This window comes from Nanorana parkeri, unplaced genomic scaffold, assembly GCF_000935625.1.
Source record: "Nanorana parkeri isolate BGI_ZX_2015 unplaced genomic scaffold, ASM93562v1 scaffold65, whole genome shotgun sequence".
Taxonomy (NCBI): Eukaryota; Metazoa; Chordata; class Amphibia; order Anura; family Dicroglossidae; genus Nanorana; species Nanorana parkeri.
In genome coordinates this window covers 358,912-375,168 of record NW_017306333.1, presented here as the reverse complement: position 1 = coordinate 375,168, position 16,257 = coordinate 358,912, and the positions used below count along the sequence as shown (strand labels likewise).

Below are 16,257 nucleotides of genomic sequence, written 5' to 3'. Positions count from 1 at the left end.
GCCCCACTTCAAGGGTTAATATAAAATGAGAAAATGTATTCTTTATTACCCTCTCCACAATATGGTATAGTTTATCATCTTTCTGTATAAATGCCTAATGAGTCTACTTCTTTCTGATAAATCTCATGAGTTTCTTTATATTAAAAACATATTAAAAATATTAAAAATGTATTTTTAGTGTGCTGAGTAGACCATAAAGGTTGCCAATACCTTGATAATCTAATCACACTGATGAATAAGTGATCTGCCATTACTCAATACATATGATATACACTTAAACACTGCAGCATTTTCTTTATGCCACAGAAATAGCAGACAATCATCACTAGCAAACACAGACAGATCTAAATTTTGTTTGTGTGAGATACATGTGTTTTATGTCCCCCATGTTTTTAGGTTCTTTTGATCTTTTTTAGGAGCTGTGCAGGGTGTCAGCGTGATTGAAATGGTGTCTGATATTTTCTGTTCCTACAACATCTAGCTTATTCATTCATTATCTCTCAGTGTTGTCATTATTACTGCTATACACTTTCTTGTAAAGTCCTTGTACAAGTATAGGTCTTTCCTCCAGCTGCACTTGCTATACATTTGCTCAAAGTAGTTACTTCAATGCTACAGAAGCATGTATCTCTGTGTTTTTAAACATATAGCACCTTACAACACTTTGAAAATGTGATCCTGTCTTTTCCATGGCCCTTAAACATAATTATAAAAAAAAAACGATGTGGCTATGTGAAAAGTGCTGTACCCTATAGCCACCAGTGCAATATATCCTTGTATTCATCTTACCTCAATAAACTGAAGTCTGATTAGTGAGTATGGACTATTAGGGTGGCTTACTATAGGCAAATAGGCTGTTCACTTTGCAGGGTAATTTTCCCCATAGCTTAGTGAATGTGGTGAAGCTCTGCTGACTTCCAACATCCAATCATGTGCAAGCAAAAATCTTGCTTTTTAATTTTCCTTGTATATGATTGGGTAGTCTTTGCAAAGCTAAAAATCCCTTGTAAGGGGACAGTCCATTTCCTTCAGTAATTCAACCCCTTGGACTCTGCAAGCAGTCGTTGTCTTTATACTTTCTTAAAACAGGTTTGACAGCAATAGTATAGAACAGTGATGGTTGTCTTTCTTGCTATAGGAGGCCTGAAGTATGGACCCTGACCCTCTTTAAAGGGCCATACATATTACACAGTGAATGTAATGCTACAGAAATGACTGCAGTAATGTATCAGGATGTGGTCAAAGACAACAGGCATGCAACAAGAAATGGTGAAAGACTGAAGAGGTACTGCAGTAGAGGGTCAGAGACTGAAAACCTGCTATATGAGTTGTTGGAGACTGTGGACATGTTACATTAGACTGCTAGCGATCACGGTTATTACTGCACCTTTACAAATCAATGTTTCCACATTTATGCTTCCTAAAGCCCCCTTAAAAACTACTAGTGCTGCATATTATATTTGTTTCAGCAAGATGCTTTATAAAAAAATCAGAGGGGAAAATCATAAAAAGAGGTAAGAGATGGACAGTACAGAAAAAAGTAACAAAGCGTCAAAGAAATAACTAAGCCATTTTAGTGCTAGAACCCAGTCTAAAGAGTATTTTCCTTCACTGGCCTAAGTAAGAACCTAGGTAAGGAAAACACTGACAACCGCGTACGAAAGCATGAACGGGTGCTCAATTAGAGCCAAAAGTCCACATGCATCCCCTGGGCCACAGGCTAGGCATAAGGGTATACAACATGCAAGGAAAATCCCAGCTATGTTCCTTTCTGTCATACCTGTTTGTAATGTAAGATTCGTTGTCTCTCCATCTTGTCGGGCTTCAATTGTTATGTCATAAACTGTTCCTGCCTCAAGTCCAGTCTGTGTGCACTCATAAGTATCATTGTTTATTTGGACAGGATTGCATGTGGTTTGCCAAAAGTTGCTTGAGCTGCAAGTCAAGCTAAAATTGCAAGCAATTCCAGGACTACTCCACTTTACATATAGAGATTGTGAGAAAGCTTTGCTCTCAGTAATGTTGATGGTGCATTTCACTGGCTCCACATCCTGAAAAAAAAATTCAAATAATTAAGGTGCAATAAAACAGATGAAGCAAAATTTCAACATATGAATAAAAAATCTATCAATAAAATAGGAGCCATGACCTACCCAAGTAAAGGATGGACACCGGCACTCCAAAGCAAGTTCAGTACGTGTTTATTAACGTACTAGTTGCAAGTAGAACACTCTATACCATATAGGGTGTTCTACTTGCAACTAGTACGTTAATAAACACGTACTGAACTTGCTTTGGAGTGCCGTTTTCCATCCTTTACTGATATTTTGTCGGAAGCCACCCGCTGACACCTGCTGCACCCACCTTCCATTTTTGGAGCAGCGGCTCTGAGTGCGATGGGTACATGATGGAGCCATGACCTACTCAAGGACAAAAAATTACACAAAGAAGCCTTCAGAACAAAATGATATGATTATTAATATAAATATTATTATTCCTCTGGATCAAAATTTTACTAATCTTGAGAGGTTGATCATGATCAACATTAGCCTTTATTAGTCTAATGAAACTAGAATAGAGCCCTACAATCATTAAACAGTATACAACATAATAATTCAGTCTAAATAAATCTAAATAAAGTGACATTAAAAAAAGCAGATCATATTCCCACACAGAAGGAAGGGAATCATTAATTGTAAGTTTAGTGACAAGTGCAGTGACATCAGACATAGAATGTAGACCAGTGCTGCATATAGGAAAATAGAGCATCAGCATCTTTCTTCTGGAGAATAAAAGGGAAGAAGGACCATCTCATGTGTGCTGGGTACTCACCTTTATAAAGCTCAGCACAATCCACAATGACAATCCAAACACATATCTCAGCATTGCGAGAAAAATGATTTAAAATAATCCTTCTGGGATAATAAATTTCATTGCAAAACTCCAATATAAATAACGGTCCAGATATCCAAAGGTAGGCAAGGAAAATGTTTCAAGCAATTCCATATAAGAGCAAGTCAAGAGGTATTCCCAAGTCAATATGCAGCTGTGCTCTGTGATTTAAAATATTCCGGTGCGACAAGAAATTTAACAAAGAAATCTTTGCAATTTTTTCCTGAAAGGTGGTGCGGTGAGACATAAGGGTACTAGGAAGGTTTTATTAGCTGTACGATTTAAGAAAAGCATGTAGAAGGCAACATCTTGCAGTTTCCACATTGCCATTCTGACCCAGTCTAAACCTGTTCAGCGCTTTCCATCTACTTCCTTAATCAAGAGTCAATTTCCTTGACTTGATGTAGTGTAACAATAATAAGTTGAACCCATGCAGTATCCAACCCAGGCAGAGCAATCCCCAGCGCCTCCCCTCCTTGTAAGGCTGCAGAATGATCCAGGCTGTCGTCTTGGCAGTACCTGTAAGATACCAACCCCGCCAACTTCCTGTGGCTGCTGACCCTTCATTAACCTCCCCTGTTGGTGCTTGCGTGCATCTGAGGAAAAGTCACTTCTCTCGTTGCCCTCTGATGTGCCAGTCCTTTAAACAGTACTGTCCCATGCCAGCACTTTCACTTTTTTGCTCTGATCATTTTAGCTCGGAATCTTGTTTCTTTCTCCCTGTAACTTTCCTCTCCCCCACCCCTGCCTTCCTTCCTCCTATCTCCTCATTTCTCTCTCAGCCTAGTTTTCCGAAGCTATTTTTGGACCTTTTTGTTTTCTTTTAATAAAATGTTTGGCCATTATAATTTCACACAAGCTGCCTCACCCAAAAGGTCTTGTTACTCTTTGACCAGATCATTTTGATTCTTGGATATTAAAAGTTAGGTTAATTATAAGATTGTTTCAGACTCTACCAGTTTATGTTCATAAGACCACACTTGGCATTTTAACAACTTCAGAACTGCACGAATTGCATAAACATATCTAACCTTTCCTCTGTGTCATACATTTTCTAATCAAAGTCGAGCAACTTTTAGCAGCATGCAAACTAGAATTATTTTACCACTAACTAGACTGTAACTTTAACAATTTGACACTGCAGTCACTGAATTCTCCTTAAATACTGTCATTATTTCATTTGGTGTAAGCTAAAACAATAGGATGAAGTGTATTAACTTGTAGTAGCCGATAAAGATAAACTGAACATGTATAACTAGTCACCATATTAATTTACAAAGCCCAATAAAAATAGAGTAATGAGATTTGTAAATAATTAATGGCCTTTGATACAGACAAAATAACTTTCTTGCTGTCTGGTCTCCTTGTGCTGCATTTCCAACCTAACGAATAATGTATAGTTTGACACATGTGCCCTGTCCAGCCATTACTCCCTAAATCTAGGCTTGGTTATATACACCAAACATAATAATGACTCTTAAAAAATAGGGTGCCACAAACTGGTTACCCTGCCCATCTGTGAATAGATTATTTTATGTGAATACGCAAAGTCTGTAATATATTCTACAAATTTGCTGAGGAAAGGGAATGGGATAGAGGATCACAAGTATAACTTGTGTTATCTTTTAAGTCATACTTGAAGAATGTATGTTGGGTTTGATGCTGTAGATATGCATTAATATATGCATGGAGCCTGCATTTACCATGGTGCTGCATCCCAGCATACGGGGATGATTAGCTATGTAGACTTTCATGTTCAGAAGTTCTGTTAACCTGACCCTTGCTGTGTGACTGTCAATGTTTAATGCAGGCTGTAATGTGAAAAGGTGTGTCTGAAACATCAGGACAATCTGTGTACTTAGATAAGCTTGGCAAGACACAGTTATCTACTACATGCTATGTAATGCCAAGAATTTACAGTATATTGTCCCTACCATATATGTAGTTATGTACACAGGGGAGGGACAACTTTGGCTGAAAGCCAATTCAACTACCAGTATTGAGTTGAAAGAAGAAACCAGAGAACCCAGAGAAAAGGCCAAGCAATCAGAAGAAGAAAATATAAACTCCATGCAGATCATGTCCCCACTGCGGGGCCTAAGTCTTACATAGTTATTTAATTAAACCATGAACTGTCAAATCTATTTGCTTTAAAAAAGTATTTTTCTTGTAATAACAATTATTAAAAGCCCAAGTGGCCAAAAGTTTTTCAGCTTGCTTTAAGATATAGCATAACTGACCTATACACAGACTCTGGGAGTCCAATTAACTTTCAGCAGTTTACCTAACAATGATATATGTGTAATCTAACATGTACAAATATTAATACATATTCCATAATATGAATCACCTTACAAAGCTACGTAATATTTACATAAAGCACAAACAAAAACAAGAGTGTTTTTAACTTATGAAAATTTAAGAAAAAACTGCATCAGGTATTGAATAATATTCATTAGTAAATAAATGCATTATTGAATACATAGTCAAGAAATAATAAGTTAAATAATTAAGATTTGTTTGTTTACATTGGTAACTAAGATGGGTCTTTGGGTAGCATGTGACTGTGCTGGTTGTATGTTTTGCAGTGGAAAAACTTTCTGACTGACTGTGGAAAGGCAATGTACAAAATTACAAACTTATGTATTTTATTTGAAGAGTTTGGAACAATATGCTTCCATTAAATTTTTATATTTTCTTAATACCTGCAATTTTCTAAAGCTCTGCAATTGCCCCTTCACTAAATCTAGAATGGTAGCTTATAGCCTGCTGCTTTGCAACTTTGGTGTTCTGGGTTTAAATCCCAATGGACCACAATTTGTTTGGACTTTGTATGTTATCCTTGTGTTTAAGAGTTTCCTCTAGGGCTCTGGTTTCCTCTTATAGTCTGAAAGCATACTGGCAGTGCATCCGGCTGCTGACCAAATTGGCATTTGCGTGAACGACTGTTACTGGGTGATTAGATTGTAAACTGCACATTCTTAAGTGATATACTCTGTCATGCACTATTGCAGAAGTAAGTATTGTATAAAGCAATATATATCTATATAGATATACATATCTATATAGATATATATATCTATATAGATATATATATATCTATATAGATATATATGTATATCTATATAGATATATATATCTATATAGATATATATTGCTTTATACAATACTTACTTCTGCAATATATATAAAATGATTAGGCTGGGAATGTTTAATAACTCCAATAATAACAAAATCAGAAAAATGTTGTGCTGAAATGTGTATAAAACAATAAAAACAGTCTGACTGCTAGTCTGACAGTTTTTTTTTTTAATGTCATGCAGGTGGAAGTTAAAAGCAATTTGCACAATGACCCTATATGCCTTTGCTCTTACAAGTGAATATTTCAGGATGCACTGGGCACTTTGAGATATAATCTTTACAAATTTCTTTGGAGTTAACTAGCATTAGTACAATAGACATGCAACTCTTTAGTGTATAAACCATCTATAATTGGTCAGAAAGGGGAAGATACAGAGAAACAAAGAAATGTTATAGTTAATGTTGATAACTGACTGTTGCTTGTCCTTCAAATGTGAAATATTCCTACAAATGAAATTATGCCATCATGCAACTTTTTTGGTTCAGATATCCTTTACATAGGCTTATCTTTCCAGTTGTGAATTCATTGAGTCTTACTATTTGTGTTTTCACATAAGCAACAATAAATCAGTATTAGTAAGCTACTTCCGCTTCCTTTCTTTAATGACAAATCAATTTAAAACTGAGCAAAAGTAGCTTTTCTGAAAAGTCAAAAGCCTTTCAGGAAAACTAGTAAACAGTATCAGCAGTATACTCTAAATGTGACTCTCTGTACTACAAATAAAAATGGGCATAAGGAGCAGGTACTGACTTTAGCTTAAACACTGGCAATAATAATATATTGTGTTACTCCAATCATTTAACAGTAAAACATGTCTTAATTTGAAGGTTGTGCTCAGAAAAGTGAAACAAAAGCACATAAATACTACAAACTACACCTTTTACACAAGACCCACTTCTAACTGTAGAAATGCAACTGTATTTAGACAAGTAGCATGTGTTTGTATGAGCAACTTTTGGATATTGGGTCTGGGATGTTGTGAGTTTACTAGATATCAGTAGGTAAAAGATAATCTGAAGATAGTAATGAAGTTATTGGAATTTTCTAGAGATTAACTAATCTCATATTTCACTGAAATGACCATAGAAAATTGAAACCTGATTTATAAAAGGGTGAGTGCACTTTGCACATCCCCATTATAGTGTCTTATTCACCTTCATCTATTGCCCAGAGTTGGAACACGTGCGGATTACTGTAGATTCTCTAAACTAACGGATCATGGAGAAAAGCTGTATAATTAAAATTATTGATAATCATGTGGCTAAGAAGGGATATTTACATGCATAGTTTTTTTTCTATATTATACATATACTTTGAAGAACTATTAGAACTATTTGTCAGTTTAATTTTGAATTTATAAGCAATATGTTTGGGATGGAGTGAGGTACACTGGGAAGGAGTATAGTTCTGGGAGGGAGTGAAGTACCCTGGTTGATTAATTTCCCTGTTTTTCACACTACTCTCCTTCCTTAAAAACCCATAATTTAACACCCCATGGCTCTTTAAACATTGGGCAACCCTAGGTCTCATTTGCTTCCACACCCAAGTCACCCCAATGGTCCCAAAACATTTGCAAGCCTAAGCAAGGACCATAAATTGCCACAGGCAAATATATTCAGATACCTTCAGGTCAAACACTTACAGCTTTCTCATACCTCATCGTGCAACAATCAGGTGTAAAGACAACCCCATTCTCCTGACTTAATCTCCATTATATAGTCCATGGTACTAAACCACTATTTAATGCCTTTTCCTACTAACCCACCTAAATGTGAATCAGACCCAGGCTCTAAACTGACGAAAAAACACTGGGCACAAATTTGACTCACCTCAAAAGTCTGCTTGCAAAGTGCATTAGCGGTGGAGACAAATTATATGTGCTCGCCTGCTGATACATGGTTCCAAACCCAGCTTTGTGCCAAATGATCCACCTACCTGCTTCTGTGGTTGCACAGAAGCTGGCAATGTCCACCATATCTGGTGGACCTACCCTATAGTGCTGAAACTCCGGACCAAAGTATACTGAATAAACTTGGGATGTTCAGGCACCAGTTCAGATACCAGTGCCAATACATGGCATTTTCATGAGTACTACCAGGGTTGCAGCGGTTGCAGCTGGGACTGGTCCCTGGTGCTCCAACACTGTCCTGAAATCATTAGTCTGTATTGTTTTAGAAAAACTGTAACATGACATTAAAGAAAAAGATATCAGTAATATATATATATAAATATATAACTTTTGAGTTTTTCTCCAGTCTAGCCTTGGAGCTGGAAAAGTATCAGTACTTGGTTTCTGAACACCCCTAGAATAAACTTTATGCTATACAGCCACCACAAACACACATACCCCTACAAAGCCATACTAAATTGCAAACCTGACAATATAGATAAATATACATTGAAACTATGAACCACTTATTGACAGCCGCCAAGCAATCACAAAAACCCGGAATTCACCAACCCTAAGAATTTCAGAAGTCAGACCAGGTTATCACATACTTCAAGGAGATGTCAAATATTGATCACTCTACACCATTAGTATGTCTGTTGCACATTGCTAATTGTAACAAAGCACCCACAATTACTGTAGCAAGGCTGTATAGATAATGTTATGTCATCGATTGGTGCTACTTCCACTTTCTGTTATCTGTATTTTCTAGTGAAAATAAAAACAGTGAAGTTTGAAGAGAAAAGAATAGTTCTTTAAGCAAAGTGAATTTCCACTTTGCAAAGTATATGTTCACAGCTTAGTAAATATGCTTCAAATACTTTAAATACCCAATCCTGTACAAAGGAAATTAAAAAAAACAGGTGCCCATGATTGGATGATTAAAGTAAACATTCACTTTGCAAATTGACCATGCTCTATTGTTTTAGTAAATGAACCACAATGCTAGTTATTGTTCTATGATTGCCTTTTATAGGTTAAAATTAGTTGGCTATAAAAGAAACATAAAGAGATCAACAATTTTCACCAGGTATACCAGCCAGACTGACTTTGTAGCTTCAGCTATGTGCAGTCTGTGTTGGGTGTATCCTTTGGTTAAAATTCAATATAATGGATATGTTAGGATTAGGAAACACTGTAGCAACTAAGTGTGATTTTCAGTTGTTTACTCTCCTCTAAAAAAAACTGGGTGACTGCCTTTAAAATTTGTTAGATTGTGAAGTGACTAGGTGACACCTTCTGTCCAACTTCTTTCCTTCCTGCAGCATAAAGGCAGTACTCATCAAATACAATATCAACTGCATCTATTCAGACAGACAGACAGACAGAAGGGGCAAACCTGTATACAATATTTGAATGATTGGCTCTTCTTGGTACTGTGCGTTTTGCACAAAAAATATTGAAGGTCACAGAGGGGATCCATATATGAAGACACTTTTCTAGATGTGACAATGATAGTGGCAATGTTAGTAAAAACCATGATCAATGGTTATTGTCCTTTTTTTAACAAAAATGTCATATTTTCAGGTTAAAGTAGATTTTTAGTAAAATCCACAGACAAACCTGCCAAACTGGGAGAAATCTGCAGGAGGAAAAGGAGATTTTTTTTTATACTGCACTGCTGTACCATGCATGTGATTGTTTTGTAATGTCTATGTACACTCTTGGTAAATGTACATGTACCGTAGTGTATTTCAGTAAAACAACTAAAAAAGATTGAAAAATGATTAGCAAATAGAAATGGAAAAGGAGTAAACTGACAAACTTCCCTTCTGAACAAAACAACTGAGCATGCTATTATTAGTGTTTATACTGTATGTTGCCATGGCAATGTGGGTGTAATGACGCTTATATTACTAACACCATGGCAACGTGTAAACAAAAACAAATCTAGCCATATTTTGAAAAACTGCAGGTAGGAGATATATAGACGATATAGTCATGGAAAGAGTAAATATCTCACCTCAGGTCCCACTGGCAAGATTTCTCGGAACCTCCTGTGCTAACAGAAAGTGAATCAAAATCTCCCTACTGGGGACTGAATAAAAACCTGCCAGCCTAATCAAAACTAAAAAAAGATTATATTGGCTGGCTGGAGATAGGCAAATGAAAGGATGTAAAACCAAAGCTGAAAGATTTCAGCTCTGCTGATCAAATTTTTCTGGCACACTTTGTTGTTGAAAGATCTTTGATACAAATAATCCTTCTTAGGAGCACATTGCATTAGGAACTGGATTAAATTAGAGCTACGTGTGGTCCTGTTGGCACCCATCCATTCAACTACAGTTGATTTTTCAAATGACATTTGTCAAAGGAGCCCGTCTGAACAGGCCCGGATTTCCCACAAGGCCACCAAGGCCCGGTTATTGTGGAACCTGGCCTTGGGGCGGCAGGTGGAGTAAATCCGGCCCTGTGTCTGAACAGTGCCTGTGACCATTTGTATAGAGCAGCTGCTGTAATAGTTGGCATTAGAAGATTAATCCATAGATATTGTTTAGCATGGATCGAGGAATCGGTTAGATTATTTTCTTTCAGCCATAAATGAACAACATACAACTTAAAATCAAAATTTATTTCCCATGCTGTCTTATATCTAACCTTAGAATGCAGGATCAGCTTTGCACTGTGGCAGCGCTGTACACTGATCTGGTCATTCAAGAAAGATACGAGACACCTACCCTAGAGCACACGAGGAGGGGTTTTGTATTTGCAGGTGATGGTAGAGTTGTGAAGAGGTTTACATACAGTATGGTAAAACTGGTGTAGGTCCATGACCTTGGGAAATCATTAAATCTTCCACTTCCTATATGGCTAAAAATACCCCAAAAATGCAATTCCTTTGTGAAAGGCTTCATTGTTTCTTGCATTGTTCTAACATGAATAAAGATTCTCACTTTTGTAAAAAAAGGACGCTTTAAATATGGCCCTTAATAAATTGCACATAGCAGGTACTCCATTAGTTAACATGGCTTCCTGAGCTCAATTATTTTACTGTACAGGCTGCGGAAGTTTAGGGAGTGCCCGGATATGTGTCTAATAGCAGGCTCCAGGGTCTCTAGCTGCAGACACTTTCCCAAGGTTTCCTGACAATTTTTTTTTAAATACCAACTTCACTCCCTCTTTATCAGGAGGAAATGGGCTTTGAACAACCTTTGTCTGTGCGGCTTTCAAAGCACAATCTCTAGGCTCGCTCACAGCTGCATGCTGCTGGATAAACTAAACATTTTTTGTTCATATGTGAAGATGAAGGAATTGTTCACTTCTGCCATAAAACATAATATACATGATGTTTGTAGATGCTGAAAGCATTGCTTTCATCAGAGGCAGCAAATGAGGCACATTCCTTCAGTGGCAGTATGAAGGTATTTGGAGTCAGGACCTCTTAGTCCACTGATGTATAGAACAGCGTTTCTCAGCCTCTTTTAGTAATGGCATCTTTTAAAAGTTCTATAGGCACCCCAGTCTAAAATGTAAAAAAACATAAATGTTAATAATGATATGTGATCCCTCCCCAAAATCAATATTAGACCCTTATCCTGAACAGGGGTCTGGTATAGATTTTAAGTGGGGACACCAGGCAAAAAAAAAGATGATGTGGAATTTCCCCCTTCATATCAGATGCCCCCCTACACATCACAGTTCCCTCTTTTACACCAGAAGCCCCTTCACATCATAGCCTCCCCTTAAGCCAGAATTCAAAGGCACCAATGGCAATGAGAGATCAGCGTCCCTGGTTACCTGCTAACCAGGGACACTGATTTCCAGACAGCTAACTCTCCCTGGCGCTCCCGGAGTCTCCCACTCCTGGCTGCCAAGGAGATAAACACCGCTGTTTCTTTTTTTTTTATTCTGACACGGAGCCGTGTCAGAATAGAAAAAAAAATAAAACATTTGTACCCATTGGAATGCATTTCTAGATTCCTATTGGCTATTTCAATTTGCAATAGCCAATAGTAAACTAGCATTGTACCCGCCCTCTGCTGCAGTTCTCCATCAGGTCCATCGGCAGAGGGCGGGTACAATGCTAGTTTACTATTGTTCGGCCGACCCGAAGCCATGCGAAGCAAGCCAATGTACGACTGATTTCAGCCGATATACGGCTGAAATTAGCCGTACCAGCCTGAAGTGAATAGCCGAACAGTGTTCGGCTTACTTCACTTCAGGTCGGTCATTCACTCGGCTACCTACGGCAGCTTAGTGAATAGACCCCATAGTCTATTGTATGATATGATTTTAAACAAAGTAGCTAACTATTCTTCACTGTAAGTGCTATGCTGTACGTTGACCTGCACAAATAGTTCAAGTTGTTCTTTAGCCATTATACAACATAAAAAGTAAAAAAATACTGCGTTGTTTATTTTCCTACCAGCAACTTATCAGTTGCTGGTAGGAAAGTGCTTCAATGCTCAACACTTAGATTTCCATGGGGTCTATTCACTAAGCTGCCGTAGGCAGCCAAGTGAACGACCGACCTGAAGTGAAGTTCGGCTATTCACTTCAGGTTTGTACGGCTGACTTCAGCCGTATATCGGCTGAAATAAGCCGTACATCAGGTGGCTTCGGGTCGGCCGAACATGCTTGGCATGTTCAGCCGACCCGAAGTGCAGAAGGTGTTCGACTCAGCCGATCCAACATCTGGATCGGTTGAGCCGAACCTCTGGCAGGCTACTCGCTGCTGTTCGGTCTATTCTTATAGATGCCGAACAGCAGTGAGTGAATAGCTCGGCTGTTCTGCTCGGTCCCTCTGTGGCATCCAGCAGAATAGCAAAATAGTTAAAAAGTAGAAAAAAAAAGGAAAACGATTGTGCGGAGCTAGCAGTGACAGCTAGCTCCGCCCAACTGTTTTCCATTGGTGGGCGGTTCTGCTGCCGTCAAAAAAACAACAACAATATTTTCGACATAGGAATGCATTGCTAGATTACTATTGGCTATTTCAATTTGCAATAGCCAATAGCAAACTAGTTATTGCACCCGTCCTCTGCTGCTGTCAATCACTAGATGGGACCTGATGGAGACCTGCAGGTCCCCTCTGCTGATTGACAGCAGCAGTGGGCGGGTGCAATAGCTAGTTTGCTATTGGCTATTGCAAATTGCAATAGCCAATAGGAATCTAGCAATGCATTCCTATGGTGAGATTTGTTTTTTATTCTGATGGCAGCCAACGGCAGGGAAAGATTTACTCTGCTCGATTCTTGGAGAAAGTGTTTCTCTCCTGGGTGGCCGGGAGTGGGAGACTCCCGAAGCGCCCGGGAGGGATGGGCTGTCTGGTAACCAGGGACGCTAATCTCTCTGCAAGTGGCCGTGATCTTTCGGCTGGCTCCGTCCAGCTGTCAGAAGCAGGATGTTGACCGGCCAATGGCCGGCCACTCGGCCAGCTTCGCCTTTCACCTCGGCACAATCGAGCAGAGGCATATGCCTTCGGCTCGACTGAGCCGCCCGGCCCACTTCGGGACCTGTCCTGAGGCCTCATTCAGTTTATTGTATCATAGAGACACCTCTTACTGCCAGCATTGTCAGGCAGGTTAGTGCATGTATGATGGTTTCAATTTACCGTCATGGTATCATACAGCTGTCATACTTGCGTTTTTACGCAATAACGCAGTTATTCAATATGTATGAATGTGTCTTATACTGCATTTTTCTAAATACATGTCCTTCCCAGGAAAAATAAATAAAAACAATAAAATAAATAGAGAATAAATCAATAAATTCTGATTGCTATATGACATACGAAGTTACACTGCAATAAACATGCATTTTACCGTGTTACCATTAACTTCTCTGGGTCCCAAAATTGCACACTGATTCAGTAAAATTAATCATGCTGCCATTTCAATGGTGCATTGCACTGCAGAATAGTATGCCAGTTCCATATTTGCTGTGATTTTGGTGCTGTAACTCACTGATGTATGAACACAGCTCAATTCATGTGAATTTCTGGATTATCAATAGTCATTTTAGAGCTCAGCTGTGATACATGCATACGTGAGTTTATTTCAGGCAGTCTGTCATATATGCTGCAACATACAGTAGGTAACCAGCACCTCTCTGAATCAGTCAGGTGCCCTGTGACCTACTGAAAAGGTTATATTCTCCATATCTAATTATACAATCACAGATCAAATAATGAATATAATTTAATATCATATACATCCATGGGAGTGGAGGTTATCTATAACGCAGCCAAAAAATGTAGCATTTCATTTCACCAAAGTACTCTGTCTTTTCAATGTTAGCTTTTCAACCTGTTTATAAATCTTATAAACATGTGAATTTGATAGAGAAAATGGAATACTGTGACAGAAAAAGTGGAGAAAAGCAGAACAAAAATTTAAACACTGGTAAAATTGAATAAAAAAATATTGCAATCCTCAGCCAACATCCTACCAAAAACTTTTAGCCAAAAAGAAGTTACTACATTTTGGAGGTGCAAACAATCTACCTCTGTTCACAAACAGGGTAAACCTATTAGCACAATGTTCTCATGGCAAAAAAATAAAAATTGTTAAAAAAAAGTAGTGAAATATAAATAGCTTTAGATATCTATAAATAGGTAAAAGTGAAGTAAAAAGTACAATGTGGAAAAAAAAGATAAAAGTATTTTATTTGTTGATTTGACCCTTTTATAGGTAAGCTCTACTGCCTTTACAACGATATCATGGATTTGGTCGCCCTCTAGTGTTTTCTTGTAATATATCATTCAGGTAGGACATTTTTCTTTTTTTCCCTAGAATATGCATTGATCAGTACTCCCCAGTAAAAAGAGAAATATTTATTTTACTATTTTCTTAATAATTAAAAAGCACTGATGTACATATGTTTGTGAGACTAGACAATAAACACACTGGCTTGGTAACTCAGCATGTGTCCAGGTATAGATTTGACCATCATTGTGTTGCTGAAGAAAGTGATATTTACGACCTCTGGCAGGCTACTCACTGCTGTTCGGCCTATTCTTATAGATGCCGAACAGCAGTGAGTGAATATGTCCTCACTCTCCGCAGGGATTCCCCCCTAGCCTCTCTCTATTCTTCCAGCGCTTATTGGAGAAACAGACAAGTAAAGGGGGCAGGCACAGCTGCCTCTGGCTCTAGAGAGACACAGCTCTGTGCTGTCAGCATATAGGTTTGACTATAGTTCTCTTTTAAGTGTTTGTTTTGGTCTAGGTGCAAAAAGACCGGTTCTTCCAGCCTCACTTCCCCTTGGCTCCAGCAGTCTAAGGATCCGTGAGTCATCATCACCAATACAATGTGTATAGGACATAGGGACGCCAAGGGACATTCCAAGGCTGGATGGAGTGTAAGAAAAGAGAGACTGGAGGGAGTGAATTGAACAATTCAATTTTTTTAAAACTAAAAACCACAAAAATTGCACAGTGGTGAAAACACGGCATGCTTTATGCGTTTAGGAATTGATGCTCAGTTGTTTGTGTGCGATTTCTCTAGGATCCAGCATAATAAATACATTACATGTCTGGGGTGTTGGAAATACAACAGCATATACTGAGCTATAGACGGCACTGCAGTGCAATGTTACTCTCTATATGTATGCCTATCTATGATACACAGGAAGTTTTCCTATATATCTGTTTCCTGCACAATGCCATATATACATAGATTTAATGTTCTTCTAAGCAAGTACAACCTAATTCAGCATTCCTCAAGATCTCAGTGCTTCATCTAAACACATAACCAACATGGGGTACCCTTTAACAATACAGGACTTCCCCCAAAAAAGATTCCTGGACCATATGAAGGTTAGAAAACTTTTCACTATACTATCCCTAACCTGAACAATCCTTTAGGCAAGTAGTACATTTATATACCGTACTGATCACCTAGCTCAATGTGTGTGTATCTTGACAGACCATACATGCTTTCCTATAGAGAAAGTGTAATGGCTTTGGTCTAATTTGGATTTATTTTACACTTAATATAGGGTGGACCTGTGACACCGGTGCCTATGAGCATTCTGTATTTTTTTTAAAGAGAGTACAACAGTAGCTGTTTGTTTCAGACTGTGTCCCTCTAATTAACACTCAGGAGTGGTCAACTCCAGCCCTCCAGCTGTGCTTTAACTACTAATTCCGTCATGCCTGTAACTGTCAGTCTTGCAATGCCTCATGGGACTTGTAGTTCCACAACTGCTGGAGGGCTGGAGGAACCCACACCTGCTCTATATGGAGCAATATAGAGCTTGAAAAGAGGGGTAGGGAGAAAGGTTAAGTCCCTCCTGTGCCTTATTCAGCATTGTTAGCTTGAGCTATGGAACTCTG

General features: G+C 38.3%; 1 protein-coding gene across 1 annotated transcript in view; it reads right to left on the bottom strand.

Annotated features, from left to right (window-relative positions):
• Window positions 1-16,257, bottom strand: part of PTPRB (protein tyrosine phosphatase, receptor type B) — a 98,715-nt gene that overhangs the window by 64,278 nt on the left and 18,180 nt on the right. The window contains 1 exon segment of the mRNA XM_018576337.1: window positions 1,781-2,051. Coding sequence (XP_018431839.1) covers window positions 1,781-2,051 — 271 coding nt within the window.